This window comes from Phoenix dactylifera, unplaced genomic scaffold, assembly GCF_009389715.1.
Source record: "Phoenix dactylifera cultivar Barhee BC4 unplaced genomic scaffold, palm_55x_up_171113_PBpolish2nd_filt_p 000312F, whole genome shotgun sequence".
In the NCBI taxonomy this organism is placed as follows: Eukaryota; Viridiplantae; Streptophyta; class Magnoliopsida; order Arecales; family Arecaceae; genus Phoenix; species Phoenix dactylifera.
Window position 1 is genome coordinate 575786 of NW_024067783.1, and position 26507 is coordinate 602292.

Below are 26507 nucleotides of genomic sequence, written 5' to 3' on the forward strand. Positions count from 1 at the left end.
CCCGAAGTCCGAGTAAGTACCGGACCCGGGCCTGAATAATTTTTATTATAATCAGAAAATCGTTTTGATCTTTCGTGCCTTTCGAACTTAACTCGTTTTGAATTCTCTTACTTTGCGAGGTTGTTGATATCGGATTTTAATAGATTTGAATATGTGAAATCTGCCTAACTAAAGCAGGATTTTGAAACGGAAAGAGATAAGTAACCTAAGCTTCCAAGTATATATATTTTCTGACCTTTAGAAAAATATAATTAGTTTATTAAATTTGATTATGATCTCTATTTTAAATTTAATTAAATAGGTCAAGCATGTTATTATTACGGTCATAATTATAAATATGATATGTATCTTAATACTCTTGGAAAATGAATTTTGAAAATATAGTTGGATAAATTATATATATATATATATATATATATATATATATATATATATATATATATATATATATATATATATATATATATATATATATATATATATTCTTATGTATATTCTCAGCACGGCTATAATTTGGTCCTATCAATGGAGATTATTCGTTGGTCCTATCGACTTATAATCTATGAAACTAGTTTTGATACTCTACCATTCATGATTAAAATAGTGTTATCTGTTATCTGACATTTTGTGCCCCTTGTATCTGCTATTTGACTTTATGCCACTGGGTTACGTGGTCATAGCTTGATATTGCATTTTGTAATATTTTATAAAAAAAATATGTGTATTACTCGAGATTTAATTTATTTCCAATCAATATAATGCTACTTGATTATTTATTTGTTTGGTATTTTTAGACCGTACTTTGGTATGTTATGTTACTTAGTAGGCTAGAGTAGCTCATTATTGTTTCTTTTCTATTTTTTAAATCTTGAATTATAATTACTTGGAATTTGAAGAAATGCGCTAGAACTTCTAAAGATATTCGTGATTATTTGAATTTTTAGCTTAGTTTAGTTTAGATTGATTTAATTTAATTTTGGATAGTTTATTTGGATTAAATGATAAGAATTTGACTCATCATATTTTGAGATATTTGTTTATGAGAATAATTTGATTGGATTTTGATGAAACTAATCTCGAGGATCAAAGAATTATTATGATTACTTTGAAATTATTATGATTTGTATGGTTCATCCTATAAATATGCAGCATCTATTATGCATCAGGTTCAGGGTGTGACACCCGCGGAAGTTTGAATTCTGTTTATTTAAGGCGCGGGCCTACAGTTTTCCCTATGTGGTTCTCAAGGTTTAGCCCACTCGATGCGTTCTCATAAATTCTTTTATCTAGAGGCCATAAAAAATTTAATTACCAACTCTAAATTCAGCAACAAACCTTCTACCATTATAATAGTAGAGAAATGTTATATATCTATATATGTGTGTGTGTGTGTGTGTGTGTGTGTGTGTGTGTGTGTGTGTGTTTATAGTAAAATTTGAATAACTTTTATTATTAAAAATGGTTTGACAAAGCAAGCTATTAATGATAAGGTTATCCATTAAACAAGTAGATAACGAACAAAGGAGGTAAAAGGGCATATGAAAAGGGAATCAAAGGCATTGTTGCAGATAGTGGTGAAAAGAAACCAAACACTAAACTAGCTCGAGTTCAAAGTTGGCTCATTTTATAAGTGTACTAAGCTTGAGCTGTTCACGAGCAGTTTGTTTTAAAAATCTCAAACTATTTGAGAATTTTATTTATATAGTTTAGAGTAATAATTTAATTATATTTTAATCTTATAGTTGAAATCCGTTCTATCTATATAACTCATTAATTCATAATTTTAAAATAAAGAATTTTAAAAATAAATAATATATTATTATTATTATTATTATTATACAACTTGTTTATATTGTTATAATTCAAGCTAAATTAAGGCAAGCTTTTTGACTCATTTCATATCTAAGGGAGTTGAACTTGAACTAGCTTCCAAATACCTTTTTCTTTATTTAGCACTACTTTCAATATCAAAAGATAAATCAACAAACAGTTTTGAGAGACTTGATAAGCGGATAAACAAAGCTTCTCTCGTCCATTTTTCTGTTTTTTGGTAATTTATTACTCAAATGTCCTCATGACCGAACCTCCGGTACCCTTCCCTGGATACCCTGGTTTGGCAACAATTTTCATCAATTACACCAATCTCCTTGCGTCATATGATAAAGAGGTCTTTTTTTTAATGCACGTAGTAGGCTCCCCCGTGGCATTACTCATCTGAAAAATCAAGATTAACTAAGTTGAATAAAAAAGTGATTCCTCATATCTCAAAAACTTTGGGTTAATGGAATCGAAGCCTCATTCACATGCTAAACCTCTTCATCTTCTTATGACCTTTTTCTTTTGCATCTTTGAGTAACAGCCTGAGCATACACCATTGCATGGATAATTTGATCTGGCATCCAAATAGATCATAAGAGAACCATGTATTCTTCTTATTTCACTACATAGCCTACACAACAAAAATAATATGACCAATATGGCCAACTTTAGCCTCCAATCACAGTTTTTAATGGATAAATGTATATATGTAGATAGGTGTAATTGTGTTTTTATCTTAATAATATGTGTACATCATGATGTTCTCAGTATAGATTAGGATAAGGTTTATATGCATCTTTAGGCATAATATGCAAAGGGCTTAGATTCCAATATGCACGAGGCTCGAAAACCTTTAGGATTATTTATTATTTTACTACTATTGAAATGACTTTAGGGTCTTAGTATTTCACTTTAGGTTACAAATCTTTCTTGTTCATTTCATTTTAATATCATAACATCCCCCTATAATGCTCTTTTTCTCATGAACAATGAACAATGAACACGTATTGCATGTCCCGGATAGTATTTAACCAAAGAATTGTTTTTAATGATCAAGTAAATATTTTTTTCTATCTTCAACATGATAACTAGCACATATGTGTTTCTTTTTTAATGCTATATTTTCCTTGCGTCAATATTTAGACATGTAATATAATATAAACATTATTTCGTATATACACAATTGATGACTATACACAATGTGTTTGTCTAGATGCAAACATCACTTATATCGTTAGATGTATAAAATCCAAAAAAAAATGTAAATTCGTTGCTTGCAGCAGTATCTACAAGACATGGATAATATTCATCTTTATCAAATAAATACTAGGGGATTAAAAACAAGCCTGTTGTGGACCGAAAAAATAATTCAAGATCCAGATAAGAAACTATTCATAATTTTGTTTAGATATTGATCAAGGCCACAAAGCTAGCTACCATAAAGTAAAGCCCCCTTGCAACTAGGAGCTAAGCAACTACTCTAATCCACCAGTTTTTTACTCACCAACTTTTGTACTAGCTGCAAATGCCCGAGTCTGAGAATCACAAGCCTCAGCATTTGCATGTAGTCAGGCAATGCTGGTGTAGACAACCTTTTGTCAATCATATCCGTGGGCAACAAGGATCACTAGCCTCTTCAATACAAAAGGTGGCATTAACTAAGGAAACTACATCAGGGTTCTCCATTTATTTCTAGAAACTCTGATTGAGAAATGATAGCCTTCTCCCTCCAAGGAAGCAATTCCATGGAAGCAGTAAATCTAGGCTTTACAGAATACATCTCAGCAATTTAGATGAGCCATAAACTACCCTCTCGAACAAGAAAAGAAACGCCGCATTTTTTTTTTCTTTTTATGCTTTTGCATTCAATTTTAATGAAGACAAGCCCAGTTCCCATCTCAGGTTTCCACTTCTCTACACAAACAAGAACCAGTTGCAAGGTGGAGCCGAAAACAAAAGGGGCAAAGGAAACACACAGATCCGGTTCAACACCAACAAGTTGCAGCACATCTGATGACTTGCCTGAGATTATATACAGAGGAAAGAACGAAAATGCAGATTATGGTGCCTCCCCAATATCCTTGAAGTACTCGTGCTCAAGAGCATTCCGAGCTGTGATTCTTCTGCTTGGTTCCAAGCAAAGCATTTTCTGTGAAACGTGAGCATAAATTACATCATTAGCAGCCAGAAAGTCATCATTAAGCATGTGAAACAACCTATTTCTGCTCCTTACCCAACTGCAGATAGATTTACCAAGTAATGTAAAATGAGCATCTCCACATCAGATATAACCACATCATTGATCCAATGATCATACAGTTACAGCAGAAGGGGCATTGAAAATGATGCACTTAATGAGATCTGAAGTTAACCAGGCTACTGTACTTGCAAGCTCGCCAGCAGAATTTAAAAACGATTATTAAATGCGGCCTCCTTTCTGCATCCCAATATATATGGCATTCCTTATTCTACAACTGGCATTTTTAATGACTCTATACCCAGAGAATAGCTGTGCCAGATCAACATGCTTGTACATTAAGCAGTTATGCATGCCATGCGCTATGCCGGCCACCTTTAGTGAGAGAGAATAAGAAACCAGAAACACAGTATTTACTCCTGAATGTGTAAATCTAGCAATTCTCTAGCATATATGACACAGCAAACAAGTAAAAACAGAGTGCCTAGGCACCTTTGTTAGTATCATACCAAGAGAAGATCAATCCCTGCTGGTTCAAGATTCGGGACCACCATTGCTAGATCCTGCACAGCCAACACCAGATCAGGACCTTGCGTCATCCCAAATGGTTATAGCAGTTCTAATAGGAAAAAAAAAATTGGTTATCATGGTCGGCTAATGTACACTAACTAATAACCTTTAATAGATTTAATTGCTTTAGTAAATAAAAATGGAATTTCAGTAGGTCATGTCTCATAGTATAAAACAGAGATGAAAGGCAATAATAATCTGAAGTGGATATCACAAATAAGAATAAGAAAATGCTGACAAATCCAGGAACACGTTACTTAATTTATTCAATACCTTGGGAGGCCACTTGGGGAAAGCAGACTTGTAGTCAGGCAAGGAAGAAACACCAGGCCAAGTTTCTTCATTTGGAGTACCCAAAACTCTTCGTAGTCACACATGCAGAAGAAATTGCAAATGTAGTGTTAGGCACGTAAGTAGCACAGAGTGCAACCATAACATAAAACTTCAACACCAAGGTATCTGTAAAACCTGAAAATCTTAAACAATTCATCGATCTCAGAATCTCCAGGGAACAGTGGCCGTTGGTTCACCATTTCAGCAAAAATACAGCCCGCCGACCAAATATCAACAGGAGTAGAGTAATGCCGAGACCCTAGCAGAATTTCTGGTGCCCTATACCACAGTGTTACCACCTATGGGGGAGAAGTATAAGAAAAAAAATGTCCGACGGCATCACCAGAAGGGACAAAAATTGAAAGAAAATTTCACGTTCATGATTGAAAGATGGAGTTTTTTTTAATGTCAAAACACACATGAAACACCCTTATATGCTGAATGGTTAAAGAAACAGCCAAAGAAATGTATACCACCAAAAAATCTCAAATTAATGCAACATGCTTTTATTCTATCTTCTTTTTCAAAGTAAAATTAATTTCACAGAGTTATTTTCAACAGAAATGTCCTGCGAATTTCTCCTCTGAGTCACAAGGAAAGCAATTTTTAACCTAGTAAAAAAACTGAACTTACTGAGGAATGTAAGAAAAATTGCCGAAGCACAAAGATACCTCATGAGTAAATGTCCGGACAGGGATACCAAATGCCCTGGCTAGTCCAAAGTCTGCAAGCTTCAGGGCATTAGTGCGCCGATCTATAAGCAAGTTCTGAGGCTTCAGATCTCGGTGAAGAACTCTATGAGAATGGCAATATGCTATACCACGGAGAATCTGGTAAAGAAACGTCTGCAGAAAGAAGAAAAAAAGAAGGATATCAGCCCTGAAGTTTAACATGATGGTAACCTAAAATGAGACTACAGCTGTCATCTGGCATTTTTAATTATTTACCTTGGCCATATAGTAAATTAGCTCATACATCAAATGGTTAGAAATTTTGTAGGTTAGCCACACTATTTCAATTAATACTATATAAGATAGTAATCCTCAATTATATAGAATTATAGCATGTATTTATCATCATCAACAAACTGCTTTTAACAAAATTAGATCTATAAGGAGCATGGCTGTCGCTAAGCATCCATGGACTGATTGGCCAGAATTCTCATATGAGGTGTCAATGTAACACCAACCCTCTTAGAATTGCTGCTGGATTCTTTGCCAAGGGAGTTGGCCAAGAGAGCCTGCCACGAGACCTAGAGTACCAGTCTGTTACGTGGATGGACCTACTCATTGCTCATGGTTTAAGTTCATGCAAGCAAGAAACAAACCTCCACACTTCTGACCTGGGAAAGAGTCTAAATGGAGGAATATGGCAGGTATGACAATAAGAAACAAATCTTTAAGGCACAAATTATGTGCCAAAGAACAAACTAAAACACAACCCATGTAGAAAGAAATATGATTAACACACAGATCATTATACCATTATAATAGTTATAAGTGATTAAGTACTTGACAGTTAACAAAAAAAATTATCATAATGCAGATCAATATGGATCCACATTATTACCCAGCATATATGAGATATATTTAGCAACCAGGAATAATACTTTTTTTTAGTCTTACCAATGGAAAAGAATGTAGCTAGAAGAAGAGATCATATAAAAAAGAAGAAAGGGCTCCGAATTAAACATTCTAGGAAGCTTAATGAGTCCACCTGATGATAGGATCTTCTCCAATAATATCAGCAAGTATTCTAGTAATTCTAAGAAGCTTTCTGAAAGAAGGTACCTTGATATGTTTAAAAAAAAAGTAGCAATTTGAAGGACTAATTCATACAAGTTCAACAGTATAGGATGACATGAAATAATGAAGTGAAATAGAACATCTTCTAAAGAATACAGGTCACACCGTAAAGCCACATAGGGTTTCTTACAAGTAAATGACTAATCACTACCAAAGTACTATGTAAGGACTGTAATGTGAATGTAAAATTTATAATGAATACATATAAAACAGAATAAGAAGCTCACTTTTATTAAGCATGGATCTTTAGCAAGTTCTGGACAAGAATCCATGTGCTTTTTCAAATCCAGGTCCAGATACTCAAAGACCAAGTATATTCGCTTCTCACTGTGCACTACATCTTGCAACCTGCTATTCAAAAACCACCTCAACGTTCTAGAACTGTAATATGTGTGATATAAAGCCACAATAGACAAGCCAAAAACTGCAAAATAAGGATTAGGTATGTAAAGGAAGTGCTTAACCAGTGTTGGATATTTAGAGAATTTAAAGCCATAGAACACAAGATAAAACAAAATAAAATTCAAAACAAAAGTGTTATTCTACTGAATGAAATCATGCCTTGTCCATTACAAGAACTCAACAACATCCTTCTGTCAAGAAGCAAGCAAGATGCAAGCAAATAGATGAATATTTTGATGATTTTTTTCCATGTCTCAAACCACTATAAATTAGCTTAACAGAAAAGAGCACAAGAGGTAACATATCTAAAACATGCATCTTCCACTAAAGATCCCAGATAATGCCTACCAAATATTATGGTAGCACTATAGATAATTTCACTCACATGCCCAATGGCTTTTGTGGTATCAGGCTCCGCCATTATCAGAAAAAGGAGGGGAAGGATAAAGGTAACATGTCAAAACATGTATCTACTAACAAATCCCTTAGCACCTGCAAGCACAATAGAGGAAGCCATATTCTCAAAGAATACTTGTAACATTTCTTTTGATTACAAAGTACAAAGGGCTAATAAAACTAAATAAAAGTTCAAAGTTATTGATATAATAGTAAGGTTTCAATAAAACTCATAACTCATACATAGACATTGAAGACATACATGAAATACTAGGAAGCTAGGAATTATTGACCCAAACAATGGGGGTATTAAAATTGGAAGTACTCAAAATAAGAATTTTCTGATAACATGTATGGACTTCATTATATTTCTGCAAAAGTCTAGCTTGAAGCCTTAAACAGTCAAGCCAGAATGCATACCTAAATATTTGAAAGCTGGGTCAAATCAAAAAATCAAAATAAAGTTTTATTATATGAAAATTAAAGGATAGCCAAAACTCTTCCTGGCTCCTAGCATCCTATTAATTTAAAGTAAACTAGTTCATGAAAGTAATTCACAATCATCCAGCTGTTTAATAATGATTTGTAATATTTTTAATGTGCTTCAGTCATTTAACACTAAGAAAAAATATGTGTTAATATGAAGGAATCATCAGATCTACACCATAGAGATTAGAGAGTATGTTCAACATGTCTTGCATGATGGGCATAACAATAATAAATGCCACTCTCCATGTTCTGCTAACCTGATCCAACTTTATAGCAAACAGGGAGGAAATTAACCATAATTCAGTTATGCATTAGACACATAAATTATGATCACAGAGAAACCAGACCCAATCAATTATCTTATAGGGTGGCAAGCAAAGATGGAAAGCAACAGAATGACCCAAAAAGCCAACTAGCCTAACCTGGAAGATCTAGCCAGCATTTTAAAAAAAATAGAAGGAACAAAAAAAAGCACAAGGCTTTGTGAGGTATTGAAGATCACAACAGATTACTATACATGATAACAGCACAGATAATAAATTCTGATAATATATTAGCCCATCAGAAACTCTTATTCAGCTCAATCTAATGTTCCAACTTCACAACAGACGATTTGAAGTTAGCAATTATCTCCTGATAATTGTTCCTCTCCTTACCAATGAAGGATGAAGCTTGTCTAGACAACCAATCCTCCTAGGATATAGTCACTATGTTAGGAATGGAACAGTCCAACCTACGAAGAAATCAATACCACAAAGCAAAAACCATGCATAACAAAATTTCCACATTTTGCTCTATTGGATCTCCGCATACAGTCTGAGATCATTATAGATCAAACGTTGCTCAGGGATACTGAACAGAGTCCTGCTATCAATAAAACCACAAAAGAAATATACAAATTATAAGCCTAGCTATTCCACTGACAGAATTGATTATCTTAAGGGCTCGTTTGGTTCGTGGGAAAAGAAGGAGGGAAAGTATGGTCAACGGGAGAGTAATAAGATGCCTCTTGTTTGGTTGGAGTTTTCAAAAGAGAGAGATGGGAAAGTTGTATTCCCATAGAAATATGATTCCTACATTTCATAGGAAAGTCTTTCCCATGAGAAACATGGGAAGTTACTTTCCCATAAGGTGAAAATCACTCCATCTTTATTTTTTTCCAAAAAGGCCCTTCAGCATTAAAGAGACATTAAAGACCTAATTTTTATTAAAGATATAATAGGAATTACATATAACTTTCCTAGGAAAGTGGATGGTCAACCAAACATAAGCACTCTGAAAATCTGTCACTTTCCCATGTTTAACCAAACATGCCAAAAATACATTCCTAAACATTCTCTTCCTAGGAATCTTCTTCCCAGAAATCATATTCCTAGGAGAGAAAATACTTCCCGCGAACCAAACAAGCCCTAAGCGCCCCAACAACTAGTGCCCCAAGAAGAATGGAAAAAAGGCAAGGCACAAGTTCATCATCACTTAAAATAATCCTTAGTATAAAAGGCTAAAGGCCCTCATCCATCATGCACTGCCAATAATAACTCAAGAAACTAGACCAAACATCTTACAAAAAAAGGATCACACATTACATTCACCTATCTAAGAGCCCTTAAAATGTTAACAGCAGTTTCTCGCCCACCCCATACCTCATCAAACCCAAAATCCAATCATCCCAGCAACATCTTTCTGATGTAGATACTTTTAAACTCTTGTACATGTCTACTTTGTTCAACCTCAACACATGAATAGGAAAGTATTTTTATGTTATTGAGGACTCCAAGAACAAGCTTCTTTCCTCCCCAAAGTTACAAATTTTCTGTCATATAGCCAGTAGTAACTGTATTGGATCTTGTTCCCAGTTATTCTGTTAGTATTTCGTGCAACCCTTCCCAATTTGCTGTAGAATCATGTACTAAATGCTCAAGCTGCCTTGTGACACTGGTCCAATGGACCTTGACTTGCCTGTCAGTCTCACTTTAACAAACCAAACCCTAATATATTATACTGATAAGAGTGATGATGCATGTCAGATAATCAAACACTAAATGCCTTACAATTCATTTGGCTGCCAAGGTTAGGCATGTCAACATTGATATCTTCAGCCATGTCATCCTCCATATCATGAGCATTACACCTACATTGACCATGCAATCTATAATCATCATGCGTACCACCAAGAATTTCCATACCAATCGGTACTGTACTATATCAAGCATACCATACCGTACTAGTACACATTCTTATACCATATCAGCACTCGGTATGCCTCGCCATCTTGTATCGTACCGCATACCAACACTATAATAGGATGGTACCGATATGGGGTCCGGTACCAAGATGGCGAACCTTGCCTACCACAATGATATATGGGATATCTGTCTAACAAGCCTATGGTGAAGCTTTGATCTCCAAAGATTCCACAATGGTGCTTTCTAACATGGCTCCAAGATGATAGCCCACCCCTGCACTTATGAAAACGTGATAACTTACTAGTTGGTCATGTATTGCATCTAAACTCTTCTACAATAACTTGTCCCTCTAGCCATTGGTCGTCCATCCCTTAAAATGCAATTCACTAAGCCTAAGCCCTCTTACCAGTAAGGTAATATGTGCAGAAATTGATAATTCATGCAAACGTGCACATAAAAGTGAAGTGATGCTAGTAACAGCAAGCAAATACAACACATTATCAGATTTATGGAGTTTGTGGAGTGAGATAGCACAAAAATCTGTTTTGAGCTAACAAAAGCAGCATAAATCCAAGCACAATCTTTCAAGCAAATATTAAGGAATTCTATGATGCAAGGTCACATCCAACTTGAAGCTGCTATGAAACCATTCCAACCAGTTCAAATTGTCTCTAAGCATTAAGATATTATCTCCAAAGGCCTACGAGTAAAGATGAACTTCTATCAAAAGGTTTATCACAACCTAGGGACCAACAAATGATAGATCTAACGATTCAAAAGGGGATTGAGATAAGTTTGAAGCCCCAAATAGAGGTCTGAGTGTCCTATCGGCGGTTATAAAAGGCAAGCTATTATTGAGAAAAAGCAAAAATGGACTCAATTGTTGCACTGGGTGATCAAGCCAGGCTTAAGAACAACCCAGAAAAATCCGGTTGGCATCTCTCCAGTGCAGCGTGGGTGGTTTGAAAAAAAAAGATGAGAAACGAGAACAAAGATCGAGAAAGATTGGTAAGGGAGGGAAGAAAAAGAAAGGAGAACAAGATAAAAAAGAGGGAAGGATATTCTACAGAGCTCATGCTAGTTCTAAGGTTGAACTATACTTCCAAGGCCCTCACGCTTCCACAGCATCCACCTCACACACAAAGAGAGAAAAATTTGATGAAGAGAAACTCATATTCAATAATCAGCAAAGCAAAACCTTCGGTGCCCTTCCAATACTTATAAGGGCCACCCACTAACTATAGAATAAAAGTTTAACAGAAAAGTTACAAACCAAGACAAGAAAAGGCCTAAATCCATGTTTAAGCACCAGTCAGGATAGTTCTTCAAGCATTTTATTATATTTCAAAGCCTTGTCGATCCTGATCACTTTTTCCTCTAGCATCAATACAAACATTACTAATATACATCAGCAGTGAAGAAGTAAAGATTGGTGACATATCCACAAGCTCTCCTTAGGGGTCTCGTATAAAATACCTTGGTTGCTCCTTCAATTTACTATTTTTTTCTTTTCTTGCAGGGGAAGAGAGTAAATTTACCAAAAAATCACCAAAAAATGTACACACAAAATAGAAGGTCCCAGGGAAAAACTCCGGGCTGCCTCAAACATGGAAAAGGTGCAGAATGCAAGTACGAAGAGAGCATCACCAAAAATTTAAGTAAGAGTGCTCATATAGAACAGTATGCAATGTATAAGTTAATAATTCTACTTATGTTGTGGTAGCTGCACTACAATTTTTTGAGGTTAAAAGGAGTTAGCTTTGAAGAAACTGAGGATGTAGTAAAAACAACAACAGTGTCAAACCCTAAATGTTTTTCATTCAAAAAGGGGTGGAGAACATCTGTGGTTCCCAATGTGTGTGAGCATCTCAACATAGCAACATCACCTAGGACAAGCATGATCGTGTCCGACTAGTAGGGAATTGGCAAATCCCTGTGGCAGGGAATCTTCTTTCTTGCACTTCCCAGGATATGGTGTGGCAACACTCTCTACAGGCTCAATTAGGTGCCAGTTGAGCCATAGATAAATACTTCATGTGTATGCATGTAAATGACTTGATGGTGGTCATATTTTAGCAAAGAAACAAAAGCTGATATTAGATTCAACAAATAAGATAAATAAAGCTGTAAAATCAACAGAATAAAACTTAACCTTGAAAGACTAGAAGTAATGGGTGGCAGCCAAATGAAAGGTGGGCAGTGTTAGGAATCTGGCGTAGAACTGTGGGTGGGATTCCATGTGTATGCATAGATATCAGTGTAGATACAATGCTAAGAAAGTTGAGCCAGAGATACAATGCTTCATGTGTATGCACGTAAATGAATTGCTGGTGGTTATATTTTAACAAATACACACAAACTGATAATAGATTCAACAAATAACATAAATAATGCTGTAAAATCAATTGACCAAAACTTAATCTTGAAAGATTTGTGGTGGCCAAATGAGAGGCCAGCAATGTTAGGTATCTGGTGTCGAACTGGGGATAGGATTCCATATGAACAGCAAGCAAAAGGTTACAAAAAGTTCAGAGTGAATGAATATGTGCCTTGTCTTCGCCAAGGTTAAAAAACATTAGAGCCATCTCCAACTGTTAATCCAACCATCTCATCCTTTCCATCTTTATGAACAGCAGGTTCAGAACTAGCAATCGGGCCTTTTCCAAGACCATATTAATTTAAAATTCCATGAATCCATAAAGAGATTGTATATTACAATCACATGATAAACAATGACGTGATAAAGATAAAGCAGAAAAGGAACCCCAATATTTCTTAGTTTAACAACTTCAAAAGCTCCTTTTACAATATTTTGCTTTGCCAACCAAGATAGAATCAAAGAATAAATCCAAGTAATATCTAATTTAGGATCGATACAGAATGATCCTTGCATAAATTTGACACTAAACAATCAAACATATACGTATATTCAGTTGAATGCACAAGCACAGAAACACACTTATGCACACACTTACATGCAAGCATGAAATACAGACAAGCACAGAAGCACACATGCACATACGCGTGCGCCTTTCCTCCCAGTTTTAATACAGAATGCCTTCTTTAGACCCTAGCTTAACAAAAACATCTCCATCCCACATTTTCAATAAAATTTAAATATTTAAAGATGTAGGGGGATCTGGCATTAACATATGCCAAAAGGAGACCTCATAAAATGTCATTGTTTAGGAGTAAATATCAAGAATGCAACATCTCAGACTGGCGACCAGTTTCTGTGCTTCTTAGCAATTGTAGGATTGTATACCAATGTTAATTACATTGTACAATGAATTAACCATGAAAATTGGGAAACAAACACAAGCAGCTAATTGCTTCTTAAATGCACTGAATTTCATCTAAATAATAAAACAATAGATAAAAGATTCCCAATAATTTCAACTTCTAAGCAAGGAAGCAGCATTCTTTCACCAAATTCACGAGTTTAAAATGCAGACACTTAATAGTTCTCTTTCAAGTATAATCAATGTTGTCAAAGGCTCTCGAGGTGCTAATGCAAGGGGAGGAAACCTCGAAGAACCTCTACAATCCCTAGGTAGGGCAGGTTTATTAAGCAATGTCTGGGACAAAGCGAGAGGCACTCAGGCAGATACCTCTCCAAGATCCAACATCAAGCATGTTTTGGGAAGTGGTTTTTCTTCCATGTTTGAACCTTGAAGCTACTTTAGATGTCCAGTGGTATACATTTGACACCTTTTGTTCAAAAATATTTGTAAATTCTGGTATTTTGAAGTGATGTTTTGAAAGATGTGCAACATTGTATCTAGTGTTCAAGATAAAATTATGATTTAGGATATTAAAAGAAATGATTGATCTGACGATGTATGTGTTGTTTTCAGAATAGAGTGCAGAACATCCAAAGCATGTGTTTGTATTCTACTTTATAAGAATAAAAAAGGTTGAGATGCATCTGAAAAATATAATAACTGATAAATTCTAAAGCAATAGGGCAAGCTTTGGTGCAACAATAAGGTTGTTGCATTATGACCTACATATCATAGATCTGAAACACGGAAACAGCTATTCCAATCCTGGAGGTAAAGTTAAATGCATTTGACCAGGGTCTACTAAACCGGCCCGTACCGGCCGGTTCAGCCCGTACTATACTGATACCAGTACTACCCGTGATCCATACGGTACAGCCTTTGAAAACGGTTCACACCGGTAGGGAAGAAAAAGAGGAAGAAGATGAAAGAAGAGGAAAGAAGAGGAAGAAAAAGAGAAAGAGGAGAAGAAGAAGAAGAGTACCAGTTCGCACCGAGCCTCGGGCCGACTCCCTCCCAAGCACCCCGACAAGGATCACCCCCCTTGCTCGCGATTTCCTTTCCTTCCTTGCTCGCGGTTTCCTTTCCTTCCTTGCTCACGGGAGAAGGGGGGAAGAGAGGAGAAAAGAGAAGGAGAGAGGGGAAGAAAGGAGAAGGAACGAGAGAACGTTCAGAAAGAAGAAAGAAGAAGAGAAGAAAAAAAGAAAAGAAAAAAAAGGGAGCGCTCGTGCGCGGGGCAGCGAGCGCGAGCAGGAAATCGCGCGCCCAGCTCGCACCCGCGCGCGATTCCACGCGCAGGGAACTGCACCCATGCGCGCTTCCCCGAGCGGGGCAATGAGCCCATGCGGGGCAGCCCGTGTGGGCCATTTAATGCCACAAATGCCACTCTGTGGCTTTAACGCGGACACGCACGCAACGGTTCTTTTTTTTTCCCCTTTCATGGTTGGTCGATTCGATACCGGTTGGAACCAACGGTGCGTCGACCGATACTGGTTCAATGTACCTTGTATTTGACCCTCCCCAAACACCACAATAGTGGGAGCCCCATACACTAAGATACCCTTTTTTGTAACTTCTAAAGTAAGGACCTAAACTTTGACGCTATGGTTAACAGCTGGATGCTCTATCTATCAAAGATGCAAGGAGATGTGAGAAGAAACACGTGGGTCAACCGCAAGGCGAAGTGCTAATGGACAAAACATGCCTAAAGTATGGGCATAAGTAGAGTTGGCATTACGTATTCGAATATATATCGATAAATATTTATTCTTCCGCATTAATTCTAATGCATTTATTGGTCTTCTCATAATTAGCACCTTGCTTTTGGCACCTAACATCTCAAGCAATATGGGGTCCTCTCACCATAAGGGTGCCCTTTGCTTTTAACATCCTTGAGTACAACTGTACCACCACAAATAGGATTTGACAAATAATGACCAATAGCTTCCCATCACCACCCTCTAATGTATTCCTAAAATATCCCCAACTTCACACGAGAAGGTATAGAAAAGATATAATAGCTTTACTTAATGTCCTAATCAAGAAAATATCTATCAAGTGTCGGGTCATCTGTTCTCCATGAATTAATTACTCAGCAGGTACTCAGGTCTAGAGGAATATGAATAACTTGAAGATTATAAGAAGAAAACATCCTTCCCGAAACATAAAACATATTGGTTTTAGCAAATGCTAATATGTTTACTAGTTACCAAATAGACTGAACAAGCAAAATTCCTACCCCCTAAGACATCTGGTCAGTTTTCTGATAAATATGAAATAAATTCCTATATTTCACTGGCATATAAGTCAACAAATTCCAGCATGAACGTCAAGAGTTAATGCTGACTCAGAGGTTATAACTCTGGTACTCAGACACCACCGCACTAGTTCAATAGGTAATCTGCCATAATATAAACAATGAAAACCAAAAGCAGAAACAAAAGGCTGTTGTTTTGATAGGATTTGTCTTGTCTGTAATTCAAGCATAGATCATGCGGGCAAACTATTAGCATTCACAGCATTGCCATTTTTCCTTGCCACAGAATTAGATGCTGAACACACACACACACATACATACATATATTTATATATATAAAGCAAAGCAAACTTGGTTTTTGAGTACTTGAATAAGAAATGGTTTGAATGAACATGGATCATGGATCTGACAGCTAATAGCAATATAATTATTTCCTTTTCCAATTGATTCATTAACAAAAGGAAAATGCTTTGCGATGCCTGTTAGTTCACAGGAAAAGTTCCATGGGCCCACATATTGCTGGCTATGCAACTCAGCATTCAACCAACCCCATGTATCAGACTATTTCCCAGATGTTACATTAATCACCTTCTTCCACATGGTATAGAGAACTTCTCAAGTGCACAGGATGAACACCCCATAGTTTAAAAAAAAGCATCAGATATTCAAGAAACAACTGAAAATGGACAAATTTTTGGCAGATAAACATACATGAATGGAGAACAAGAAAGAATAGCAAGTGTATACAAATTTATCAAACTGCAGAAGTTTCAGACGGTTGCTGAGAATGACCTGACAATATTATCATGCTGCATTTCCTTCAAAAGTGATATCTCTCTAATAGCAGTGCTTGGGACTCCTTCATCTTCTTGCTCCAGCCGGATTTTCTTCAAAGCAATCATCTCATTCGTAAGACGATCCCGAGCCTTATACACCACGCCGTAAGTCCCTTCCCCAATCTTCTCCACCTTCTCATACTAAGCCCAAAACCCCCCACATTACCACAATAACCCCTAGAATATTAACAAGAAGCTAATAATAGACAAGCAGAAGAAAAGCAAGCCCTCCTCACCTGATCCATATCAATCCACCACTAAAAACACTGATATGCAACAACGAAGAAAATCTGCAACATAGCATTCAAAATACAACCAAACAACTCCTTATCAAATCCAACAGCGTTAAAATACTCCTTACCATATAAAATAAGCAGTAATGGCAAATGAAAGCACACCCACCACAAGGCATTCAATGCAAAATGAGACACAGCTCTTCAATGCATTCAATCAGAAACTCAACATTCTAAATCCGACCGAGCAGAGAAAAAACGAAAGAAATCCGACCGATTCAAAACCCTAACCAATCCCCCATTAAATCGGAGAGGACGATCCTCCCCTCCAAGGCAAGCCACCGCCAATCACCTCTTGTTCATCATCAAAGGGGAAAAAAACCAAAAAATCCCGAAAAACAAATTCAGAATCGACCTCCGTATAATAATCGCATCCCGGCAAGGAACTGCATAAATAGAACAAAATCGTGCGGGCAAAAAACAAGAAAATGAGGAAACAACGCAGGATACTGATCGAAAGAGAGAGTAGGTTATTAAATAAAAGAAGAAGAAGAAGACTGACCTTGAGAATAGGGCGAGCTCGGAGCAATGGCGGCGCCGATGAGCGACCGACGAGAGAGAGAAAGGGTGGGGGGGTGACGGCGTTGCCTTCCGCTTTCTCGCCCGCCTCTCCAAGTCCCTTCGCTGAGCTCGCTCGCTCTCTCGCTCACCGGGGATAATTAAATTGGCAAGGCTATCGCGACCAGAAAAGAGACCGTTACTTTTTCACTACTAGAGACATATATTGCGGGCCCCACGGAGAGAGTTTACGAGTTAGTGTTGTTTCGTGGTTGGCGATTTGGAACCGATGTGATGGAGAATAGTAAGTTAGGCCGTATTCAGTAATCACCAAGGCAATTTGGCACGAGATTGTTGGTCCAATTCAGGAAAGAGCACGAATGTTCTCATAACACGTCACATTAGAACGCTCTGGGAGAATTGGGCCTGGCTATTCAATCGCGGGGCCTTGTGCCGTCTCTGGTGTCGCCTGTCTTCGTTGACCGAAACGGCCTCCTGTCCGCCGGTGAGCTTACCTCCCTCAAAACCTATTCCGTGGACACCGAATCAGAATTTCGCGCGGGAAAGTTTGGCTCCAAAATATTAAAGAGGAAGAAAAAAAATCTCACGCGGGAAAAAAAAAATCTCGTTTGGAAATTGGAATGCTTAGCTGGACAATTATGGATAAGTGGACTCGACTTTATCATAAACATCCGGATGGATGATGAGACAATCCATGAGACGTGCTACATAAATTTTGCAAGAAATTTGTGGTGCCGAATGTTGCTGGAAATTGGACCCGGGGGCGGCCGTCGGCTGAGGAGGTGGAGCTTCAGCGAATTCCGGCGAGCAGCGTCCTCCGTGGAGGGGGAAACCTGCAAGAAGCCGGTGGCCGGGGTTTCCGGCGCCGACCCTCCGATGCTTAAGTTAGAGGGGGCTTAAATTTGGGAGAGAGGAAGAGGGGAGAAGCGTTCTGCTTCCTTTTTTCTGAGTTCCCCCCTCTTTGAGGAGGAGGGGTTCCTCTTAATAGGGGGTCGGATTACCTGTGATGTGATGGGGCGAGGTCGCCGTATGACTTAGCACGTCGCTCGAGTTGGCGCGCGGTCAGGTAAATTAATGCTTCGATGTCGGAGGTGAGGCCGGGATTAGAGAGTTGTCACGGCTGACCGAATACTGCCGAGCCGACTTACCGTGGAGGACTGAGGATCTGTAAATAACAGGAGCCATGCGCATTGATTGTTGAGTGAGCCGGAGATACACATTAATTGTTGAGTGAGTCGGAGACATGCATTAATTGTTGAGTGAGTCGGAGACATGCATTAATTGTTGAGTGAGTCGGGGGTTTGCAGAGGTCATGCGCATTAAACGCTGGAGGCGGTGGCAGGGTATGGCCCCTGACCAGACTTCGGCAGGATGCAAATGCGGTAGGTGGACGGCGAGGGTGGACTTCCGAGGTCGGGAGCTCCTCGGGTAGGACGTTCCGGGGTCGGGCACCGAGCTCGGCCGCCCGAGGTCGGGCGTCACCGGTTCTCTGATAGCAGGGTTTTCATGCACTCGGGGGGGAAGGGTGCATTCCCCAACACTACCCCCCGACTTCCGAGTTCGAGCTGCTTGCGAGCTCGGATGCGGGAAGTAGAAGTCGTTATTATGGTAACTGAGATCGAGGGGAGTTAAACTATGTTGGCACCCTCACACGTCCTGAGGCGTTTATAACGGAAGGGAGGCGGGGGGTTGCGCCTCTCGACCCTTCGCTGCCGTCTCGTATGGTGAGCTTATGATGGAGTCTTGGGACCTGGTGGGGCGGCGTCTTGATTCCATATTCGAGGCGTCCTTCTTGAATAAGTACGCTGTCTCGATCCTCAAGGCGGACACGTGGTGCGGTTTAGGTGGAGGACGTTTATCGAACCGGATGCCTTGAGGTCGGACGTTAGATCAGCCACGCGGGATTTAAAGCCGACCTGGTGGTCCGGGATCGAGGATTAAGCCAATTACTCAAGGTCGGACGCATTTAATCTCATATCGGCCGAACGGGGATTCGGGAGGCTGCCATTATGTCGGCGCTCCGCGCGTCCCGGGGCTCCTTTAATGAGGGGAGCGGGGGCTGGACTCGCTCGCCTTTCGAGGTGATCCGGTATAGCAGGTCCATGATGAGGCCGCGAGATCCGATGGGACGGCGCCTTGGTTCTGCGCCCGAGGCATCGGTCCGGCATGAATGCGGCACTTTGGCTTCCGAGGCCGACACGTGGCGTAATCCAGACGCGGGGGGGGGGGGGGGGGGGGTAGAAACTGAACCCGCCAATCTGGGCCGTTAGGGGGGTCTATATAAACCCCCCAAACCAGCCCTAAGAGGAGTCTTGTTCGGTTGCCTCCTCTTTTTTGCCGTTTCTACCTTCGTCTTCTTTCTCAACAGAATCTCGCCGGCGGTGCTCGGAGCGATTTCCGGCGACTTCCCCATAGGTTTCTTCCTTGTGTTAGCTAGGGGGTTCTCCTTCTTCCTCCTTTTTCCATCTCTTTTGTCTTTAAGTTACTTCGGTTTTCTCCAAAATGGGTTTTGGTCCGGAGGAGGTCGGGTCTAGCCTGTCGGGGAGGAGCTGGAGTTAATCCGCTCCCGATTCTTTTTCCAGCCCGGGTTTCGTCTCGAAACCGTAGGGCCAGAGGATAGAGTGACGCGGCCGCCCCCAGGTCGGATCGCAATTCATCGTGAAACGCTCTGGGCCGGCTTGCGGTTCCCCTTACACGAGTTCGTGAACAGCTTGCTGGTGGAGTACCAACTCGTCCCAGCACAGCTCGCTCCGAACTCGTGGAGGACCATAATCGGATTTTTGTCCCTTTGTCTTGCACATGGGATCCCGACTTCGGTGAGCGTTTTCCGCCGGTGTTTCTTGCTGAAGACAAACCCGGCGGATGGAGGGTGGCTATACTTCGCCTTTCGGGGTGGTATGTCGCTTTTCCAGGGTGCCCCTTCCTCTATTCATGAGTGGAAGGGGAAGTTTTTCTTTCTTGCGTCCGAGGTGCCATGGGGGTTTGATCCGAGGTGGGGGCACCCCCGGTTGAAGGCCCTTAACAGGCTCTCCGAGCCCTCGGGGAGGGACCAGAGGGTCCTTGACGCTTTGCGGGGCCTTGGAAAGGGGTTCAACCTGACCGAGCTCTTAAGTGAGGGCGCCTTGGCGAGCGTTGGCTTGAGTTCGGCGCGTCCCGAGGGTAAGAGTAGTCGCATTGCTTCGTCTTTGCTTTATCTGTTTTTTCCTCTTGTTCTTTTGACGTTGGTCTAACACTCAAAAGGGTTTCTTTGTTTCAGACATTCCTCACATGCCGACCAGCAATACATCCCTCTTCTCTCGGTTGAAGAGGCAAGAGGCCGAGGCCGGCGGGGCTATTCCTCAGCCCCGAAAGAAGTCCAGGTCGGCCGCCACTTCTACCCCTGCCGGGATAAGAGGCCCGGAGGCGGGGACCTCGGCAGCCGTTCGAGGGCGAGCGTCGGCCGCCGGGGACGCGGGCTCGAGCTCCGCGAGGACGTCCGACTTGGCGGCCCCGCCCTGCCCTGCCCCTGTCTCCCAGCGGGAGGGGCAGACGGCCATCCAGCTGCAGCGCTCGGAGCCCGGGCCGAGCAGGGGCCCCGAGGCTCCAAGTTCGGGCGGGCCAAGCTCTTCGCAGGGCCCGGGGGGAGAGTCGGGCGAGCCGGGGTCCCCACTCATCGAGGGGAGCTCGGCCTTTCATGACGCCGACATTGCGCGCGCGGTGTTTCGGCGTGCCATGCTTCCGGCGGACCGGGCCGAGTTCCAGAACTTGTCGCTGGAAGAAATTGTCGACAGTACTTACTGCAATACTGTTCGGGTAAGCCATTCTCTTAATTTTCCTTCGACGACTAGTGTATATATATCCTTTACTTACGATTGCTTTTTCTTAATTTTTTGCAGCATATTCACGAGGTCGACACCCTGGTATTCATCGCCAGGGATGTCAGGAGAAGACTCGGCGACTGAGCCGGCAGTTGGAGCCGGCCAAGAAGAGGGTCGCCGAGCTGGAGGCCGCGTTGGCTGAGGCCGAAGCGCGGAGGGAAGCGACGGTGGCTGGGCGACTGGCCATCGTTGAGGAGCTCGAGGAGGAAAGGGCTGCTCATTCCCTGGCCAAGTCGGCCCTGCGCGCTTCGGAGGCGCGTCTGGCGGAGGCTCAGTCCGAGGTCGCGGGCCTCAAATACGAGGGCGGGGTCTTGCGCCTAAAGATCGAGCAACTTGAGGCCCGGGAAAGGAGGGCTCTCGAGCGAGCTGAGCATGCCGTGGACTTCTTCAAGGACTCGGACGAATTCCGCGACATGCTAGAGGAGGAGACCGTGGATGGGTTCCTCCATGGCTTCGACAACTTTCGGAGGCAGATGGCTCGGTTCTGCCCTCAGCTCGATCTCTCAACGATTCGTCCGAGGATGAGGTTGGGCGTCGACTCCGACGATGACGTCCCTGCCGCGCTTGCGCCCGAGGAGGAGTCTGCCGAGGCCGAGGCGGACGCAGCCGCGCCGGCGGTGACGGAGGCTCTCCCTCGTGCAGTCACCGAGGACGCTTCCGAGGCGCCCGCCGAGGTCCCTGGCGCAGACCCCGAGCCTGTGTTCGCCGAAGGCCCTCAGGTCATTGCCATAGATGACCCCGAGGGTGACGCCGATACAGCCGTCGCCCCTTAGGACTTAGACTTTTATCTTCCCTTTATTGTAGACGAGGTCGGTTTTCAAATTTGTTGAACGGCCGACCTCTACTTTTGTATTTAGCCTTCCGGCACTTTATTAATGAAAAGGTTCTCTTTTGCCATTCCCCGCTTATTTTTCCCTTTTATTTTCTTCCGTTGTGAGCAAGGCTGGTATTTCAACCTATTGTTTTACCGACCTTCGACTTTGTATTCTAGCCTTTGGGCTGCTTATCAATGAAAACCTATTTCTCGGCTGTATTTTGCTTTTCTTTTCCCTAACTTGTTTAAGCGCCCAAGTTCCGATTACGCTAATTGGGGGGGGGGGGGGGGGGGGGGCTGGACTTGGATTCTAGGAAACTTCACCAAGTCTTGGAGCTCGGACTTGAAGCTCACATAAATCGCTAGGTTTGGTTTTTGGATTTCTGAAGCACCAGGCTCGGGCCTCGGACCCCGAGAGGGGCTTTGTTAGACTTGCATAGGTCACTATCGGGGTATTTAGCCAAGCTTTTGAGTCTGGCTTTTTGGAGCGTAGGTCCGAAAAAATGTTAGGGCCGTTCCTGGAAGGGGAGCATGAGCCAATAGTCGAACTGTCATCGGGGCCTTCATGGTTATTGCCCTCGGGCTCTACCGAGGTTCTGGCAAGCGGAGTCGGAACCTGTAAAGGGCACCTCGGTCCTCTTGATCTCGACCAGCACGCCCGTGATCGAAGTCATCTTCACAGGTCGACCTCGATGTCCCAACGTATGGGGGCCGAATCAGGCCCTTATTCAAAAAAAGTTTGCATGAGTTGTCATGGGGGGTCACCGGTAGAGGAAGCGCGCACGAGGTCGGTGGGACCTCGTTCTTGGATCGAATTGTAGGGGCGACCCGGCCTTGGCCGAGATGAGGTCCCGATCTCAATCGGGATTTTGTTGGCAATAGATAGGTAGATGAATATAACAAGGCGGATATCAAGTAGGATGTACCTCTTGCACCTCCGAGATTGCGCGTTTCGTAGTGGAGTAGATCACCTTGTCTTCTGGCTGGCCTTCGGAGTCATCCTTTAGCTTGGGGTCTATATCGGACATACCAATTGAGCCAGGGGGTATTGCCGTTGTCGAAAGCCTTCGCGAGCGTTGCTCCGTTGTTGCTGTTGAATGTCCCGGAGGACTGTTAAGGCATTGTCCCCGGTTTCCTCGGATTGAGGAGGGGGGCATGATCTCGTCGTCAGCCTGGCAGTATCTTCCGAGGTCGAGGGAGTTTGGAACTCTACGGTCAACTCACGGGGCATCCCGACCTTGGTCGGGGTATCGAGCGCGAGGTCGAGGGAGTTTGGGTTTGCTATCAACCTGGCGTCGCTTTTCGAGGTCGAGGGAGTTTGGATCTCTACAGTCGACACTCGGGGCATCTCAAACTTAGTTGAGGAATCATACACGAGATCGAGGGGTCTGGGGCCGCACTCTCGACCCCTGATGCTTCCCGAGGTCGAGGGAGTTTGGGACTCTACGGTCGACCCCCGGGGCATCTCGACCTTGGTCGAGGAATCGTACGCCAGGTCGAGGGGTTTGGGAACGCTCTGTCGACCTGCGACGCTTCCCGAGGTCGAGGGAGTTTGGGACTCTACGGTCGACCCTCGGGGCATCTCGACCTTGGTCGAGGAATCGTGCGCCAGGTCGAGGGGTTTGGGAACGCTCTGTCGACCTGCGACGCTTCCCAAGGTCGAGGGAGTTTGGAATTCTACGGTCGACCCTCGGGGCATCTCGATCTTAGTCGAGGAATCGTGCGCCAGGTCGAGGGGTTTGGGAATGCTCTGTCGACCTGCGACGCTTCCCGAGGTCGAGGAAGTTTGGGACTCTACGGTCGACCTTCGGGGCATCTCGACCTTGGTCGAGGAATCGTACGCCAGGTCGAGGGGTTTGGGAACGCTCTGTCGACCTGCGACGCTGCCCGAGGTCGAGGGAGTTTGGGACTCTACGGTCAACCGTCGGGGCATCTCGAACTTGGTCGAGGAATCGTACGCCAGGTCGAGGGGTTTGGGAACGCTCTGTCGACCTGCGACGCTTCCCGAGGTCGAGGGAGTTTGGGACTCTACGGTCGACCCTCGGGGCATCTCGACCTTGGTCGAGGAATCGTGCGCCAGGTCGAGGGGTTTGGGAATGCTCTGTCGACCTGCGACGCTTCCCGAGGTCAAGGAAGTTTGGGACTCTACGGTCGACCCTCGGGGCATCTCGAACTTGGTCGAGGAATCGTGCGCCAGGTCGAGGGGTTTGGGAACGCTCTGTCGACCTGCGACGCTTCCCGAGGTCGAGGGAGTTTGGGACTCTACGGTCGACCCTCGGGGCATCCCGAACTTAGTCGGGGTCTCGAATATGGGGCCGAAGGAGCTTGGGCTCATCGTCGACCTGGTGGCGCTTCCCGAGGTTGAGGGAGTTTGAGACTCTACGGTCGACGCACGGGGCATCCTGACCCTAGTCGGGGTATCTGAGGATCACAAACGACCCAATATTAGAGAAGACATGATCAGAATTGTTGCGAGGAGGCAAATCATTATAAAGAGGAGACAGGATCCATGTTCCTGATCGTCCGGAACCCCTTGGGGTTTTATTGATAATACATCCATAGATTTTCGGAATTCCAGCTTCGCGGGATAGAGGTTCCCTCAAGAGATTTCAACTTGTACGCCCTGGGTCGTTGCACTCGAGTGATTTGATACGGTCCTTTCCAGTTCGGGGTGAGCTTTCCTTGCTCGATGGGCTGAGAAACTTCGGCTCTCCTTGCCATGCGAACTCGGGCGACATCTCGCATCTCTTCGACGAGGTCTAAGTTATTCCTGAGCTGGGAAGAGTTGGAGTCGGCGTCGTAGTGCTCCACCCTTGAGGAGGGGAGGCCGATTTCCAGCGGGATAACGGCCTCCGTGCCGTATGCCAGGTTGAAAGGAATCTCACCGGTGGGTAGTCAGAACGTAGTCCGGTAAGCCCAGAGGACGTTGTACAGGTCCTCAATCCACTGTCCTTTGGATCGGTCAAGCCTAGCCTTGAGCCCCTGCAAAATGGTACGGTTAGTTACCTCAGTTTCTCCGTTTATCTGCGGATGGGCGACCGAGGTGAAGCGGTGGTCGATGCCGAGTTCGGAGCAAAATTTCCTGAAGTGGACGTTGTCGAACTGGCGGCCGTTATCTGATATGATGATACGGGAGAGTCCGAATCTGCATATTATGGACTTTCAAACAAAGTCCCGCATTTTTTGCTCGGTGATCCGAGCCACGGGTTCAGCTTCGACCCACTTGGTGAAGTAGTCGATGGAGACGACCAGAAATTTTCTTTGCCCGGTGGCTAGGGGGAAGAGCCCCAGAATATCAATTTCCCACTGGGCGAATGGCCAGGGGGCTATAATTGAGGTCAGCGAGGCCGAAGGCCGGCGCTGGATGTTGGCGTTCCGTTGACACCGGTCACACTTCCAGACAAAGTCCGTTGCGTCTTTCTGAAGCATGGGCCAAAAGTATCCTTGCCGCAGGATCTTATGGCCTAGTGCCCGGCCTCCCAGGTGGTTTCCACAAATCCCTTCATGGACCTCTCGGAGGGCATAGTCCACCTCCGAGGGGCGGAGACATCTAAGGAGAGGAGAAGTAAATGACCGACGATAGAGCTTGTTTTCATATAGGACGTACCGGAAAGCTTGACGCCTGATCCGGCGGGCCTCCAGCTTGTCGTGAGGGAGGATCCCATCCTGGAGATAGCGGACGAACCCGTCGATCCAGCTTGGCTCGAAGCCGATGCACATGGTTGGTTCAGGTTCCTCTGTGCTGGGTGTTCGGAGATACTCGAGCACCGTTGCCTTGGAGAGCTCACTCATGCGGGAGGTCGCCGGCTTAGACAATTGGCCGCCCTGAGGTTCTCCGCTCTGGAAATGTGCTGGATGGTGAAGGAACCTAGGGCGGACGTAAGTTTCCGCACCTTTTGGAGATATTTCCGCATCGATGGCTCCTTTGCTTCGAAGTCTCCCTGGACCTGGCTTACCATTAACTGGAAGTCGCTGAAGGCCTTTAGGTCTTCCACCTTCAGCTCCTTCGCCAATTTGAGTCCGGCAATGAGCGCCTCGTATTCTGCCTCGTTGTTTGAGGCCGGGAACTCGAGGCGTAGGGCTTGCTCGGCCACCACCCCATCCAGGCTGGTGAGGATGAGTCCCGCTCCGCTGCCTCCCGAGGTCGAGGAGCCGTCCGCATATAGGACCCATGGCGGCCTCGGGGTCTCCTCCGCGGGTGTGAGTGGCAGCTCGAGGTCGTCTGGCAGGGTGCACTCCACGATGAAATCGGCGAGTACTTGAGCTTTAATGGCTGGCCTGGGCCGATATTCAAGGTCGAACTCCCCGAGTTCAACCGCCCATTTGGCGATCCTTCCGGCACGATCCGACCTCTGCAGTATTTGCTTCATAGGCTGGTCGGTCAGTATGGCTATGGTATGTGCTTGAAAATAAGGCCGGAGTCTCCGAGCTGAAATGATCAGGGCAAAAATTGT

At 43.4% G+C, this 26507-nt stretch overlaps 1 protein-coding gene across 3 annotated transcripts; it reads right to left on the bottom strand.

Annotated features, from left to right (window-relative positions):
- Positions 1 to 3080: 3080 nt before the first annotated feature.
- Positions 3081 to 17532, bottom strand: LOC103723342 (cell division control protein 2 homolog A-like). 3 transcript variants are annotated; one of them, XR_005507936.1, is made up of 10 exons: positions 17366 to 17532; positions 16807 to 16860; positions 16527 to 16711; positions 6951 to 7071; positions 5590 to 5763; positions 5054 to 5217; positions 4859 to 4946; positions 4525 to 4578; positions 4052 to 4390; positions 3081 to 3967 (listed from the first exon to the last, which is right to left on the bottom strand). XR_005507936.1 is itself a non-coding variant. In XM_026800054.2 (9 exons), exons 2-8 carry the CDS (start codon positions 16813 to 16815, stop codon positions 4519 to 4521), a joined length of 801 nt encoding a protein of 266 aa, XP_026655855.1. In that variant the 5' UTR covers positions 16816 to 16860; positions 17366 to 17531; the 3' UTR covers positions 3081 to 3967; positions 4508 to 4518. The 3 variants fall into 3 exon arrangements, 2 of the variants coding, with proteins under 2 accessions (XP_026655855.1, XP_008812452.1); XM_026800054.2 differs by lacking the exon at positions 4052 to 4390 and having other exon boundaries at positions 4508 to 4578; positions 17366 to 17531; XM_008814230.4 differs by lacking the exon at positions 4052 to 4390 and having other exon boundaries at positions 3494 to 3967; positions 17366 to 17531.
- Between the last annotated feature and the right edge of the window lie 8975 nt (positions 17533 to 26507).

Excerpts from the sequence above, each read along its gene's own strand:
- LOC103723342 (XM_008814230.4), bottom strand. Across the intron at positions 7,072-16,526 it reads CAGCATGATAATATTGTCAG|GTTGCAAGATGTAGTGCACA; the intron begins GTCATTCTCAGC and ends TTTGAATAGCAG. Across the intron at positions 5,764-6,950 it reads AAGATCCATGCTTAATAAAA|ACGTTTCTTTACCAGATTCT; the intron begins GTGAGCTTCTTA and ends TTCTTTCTGCAG.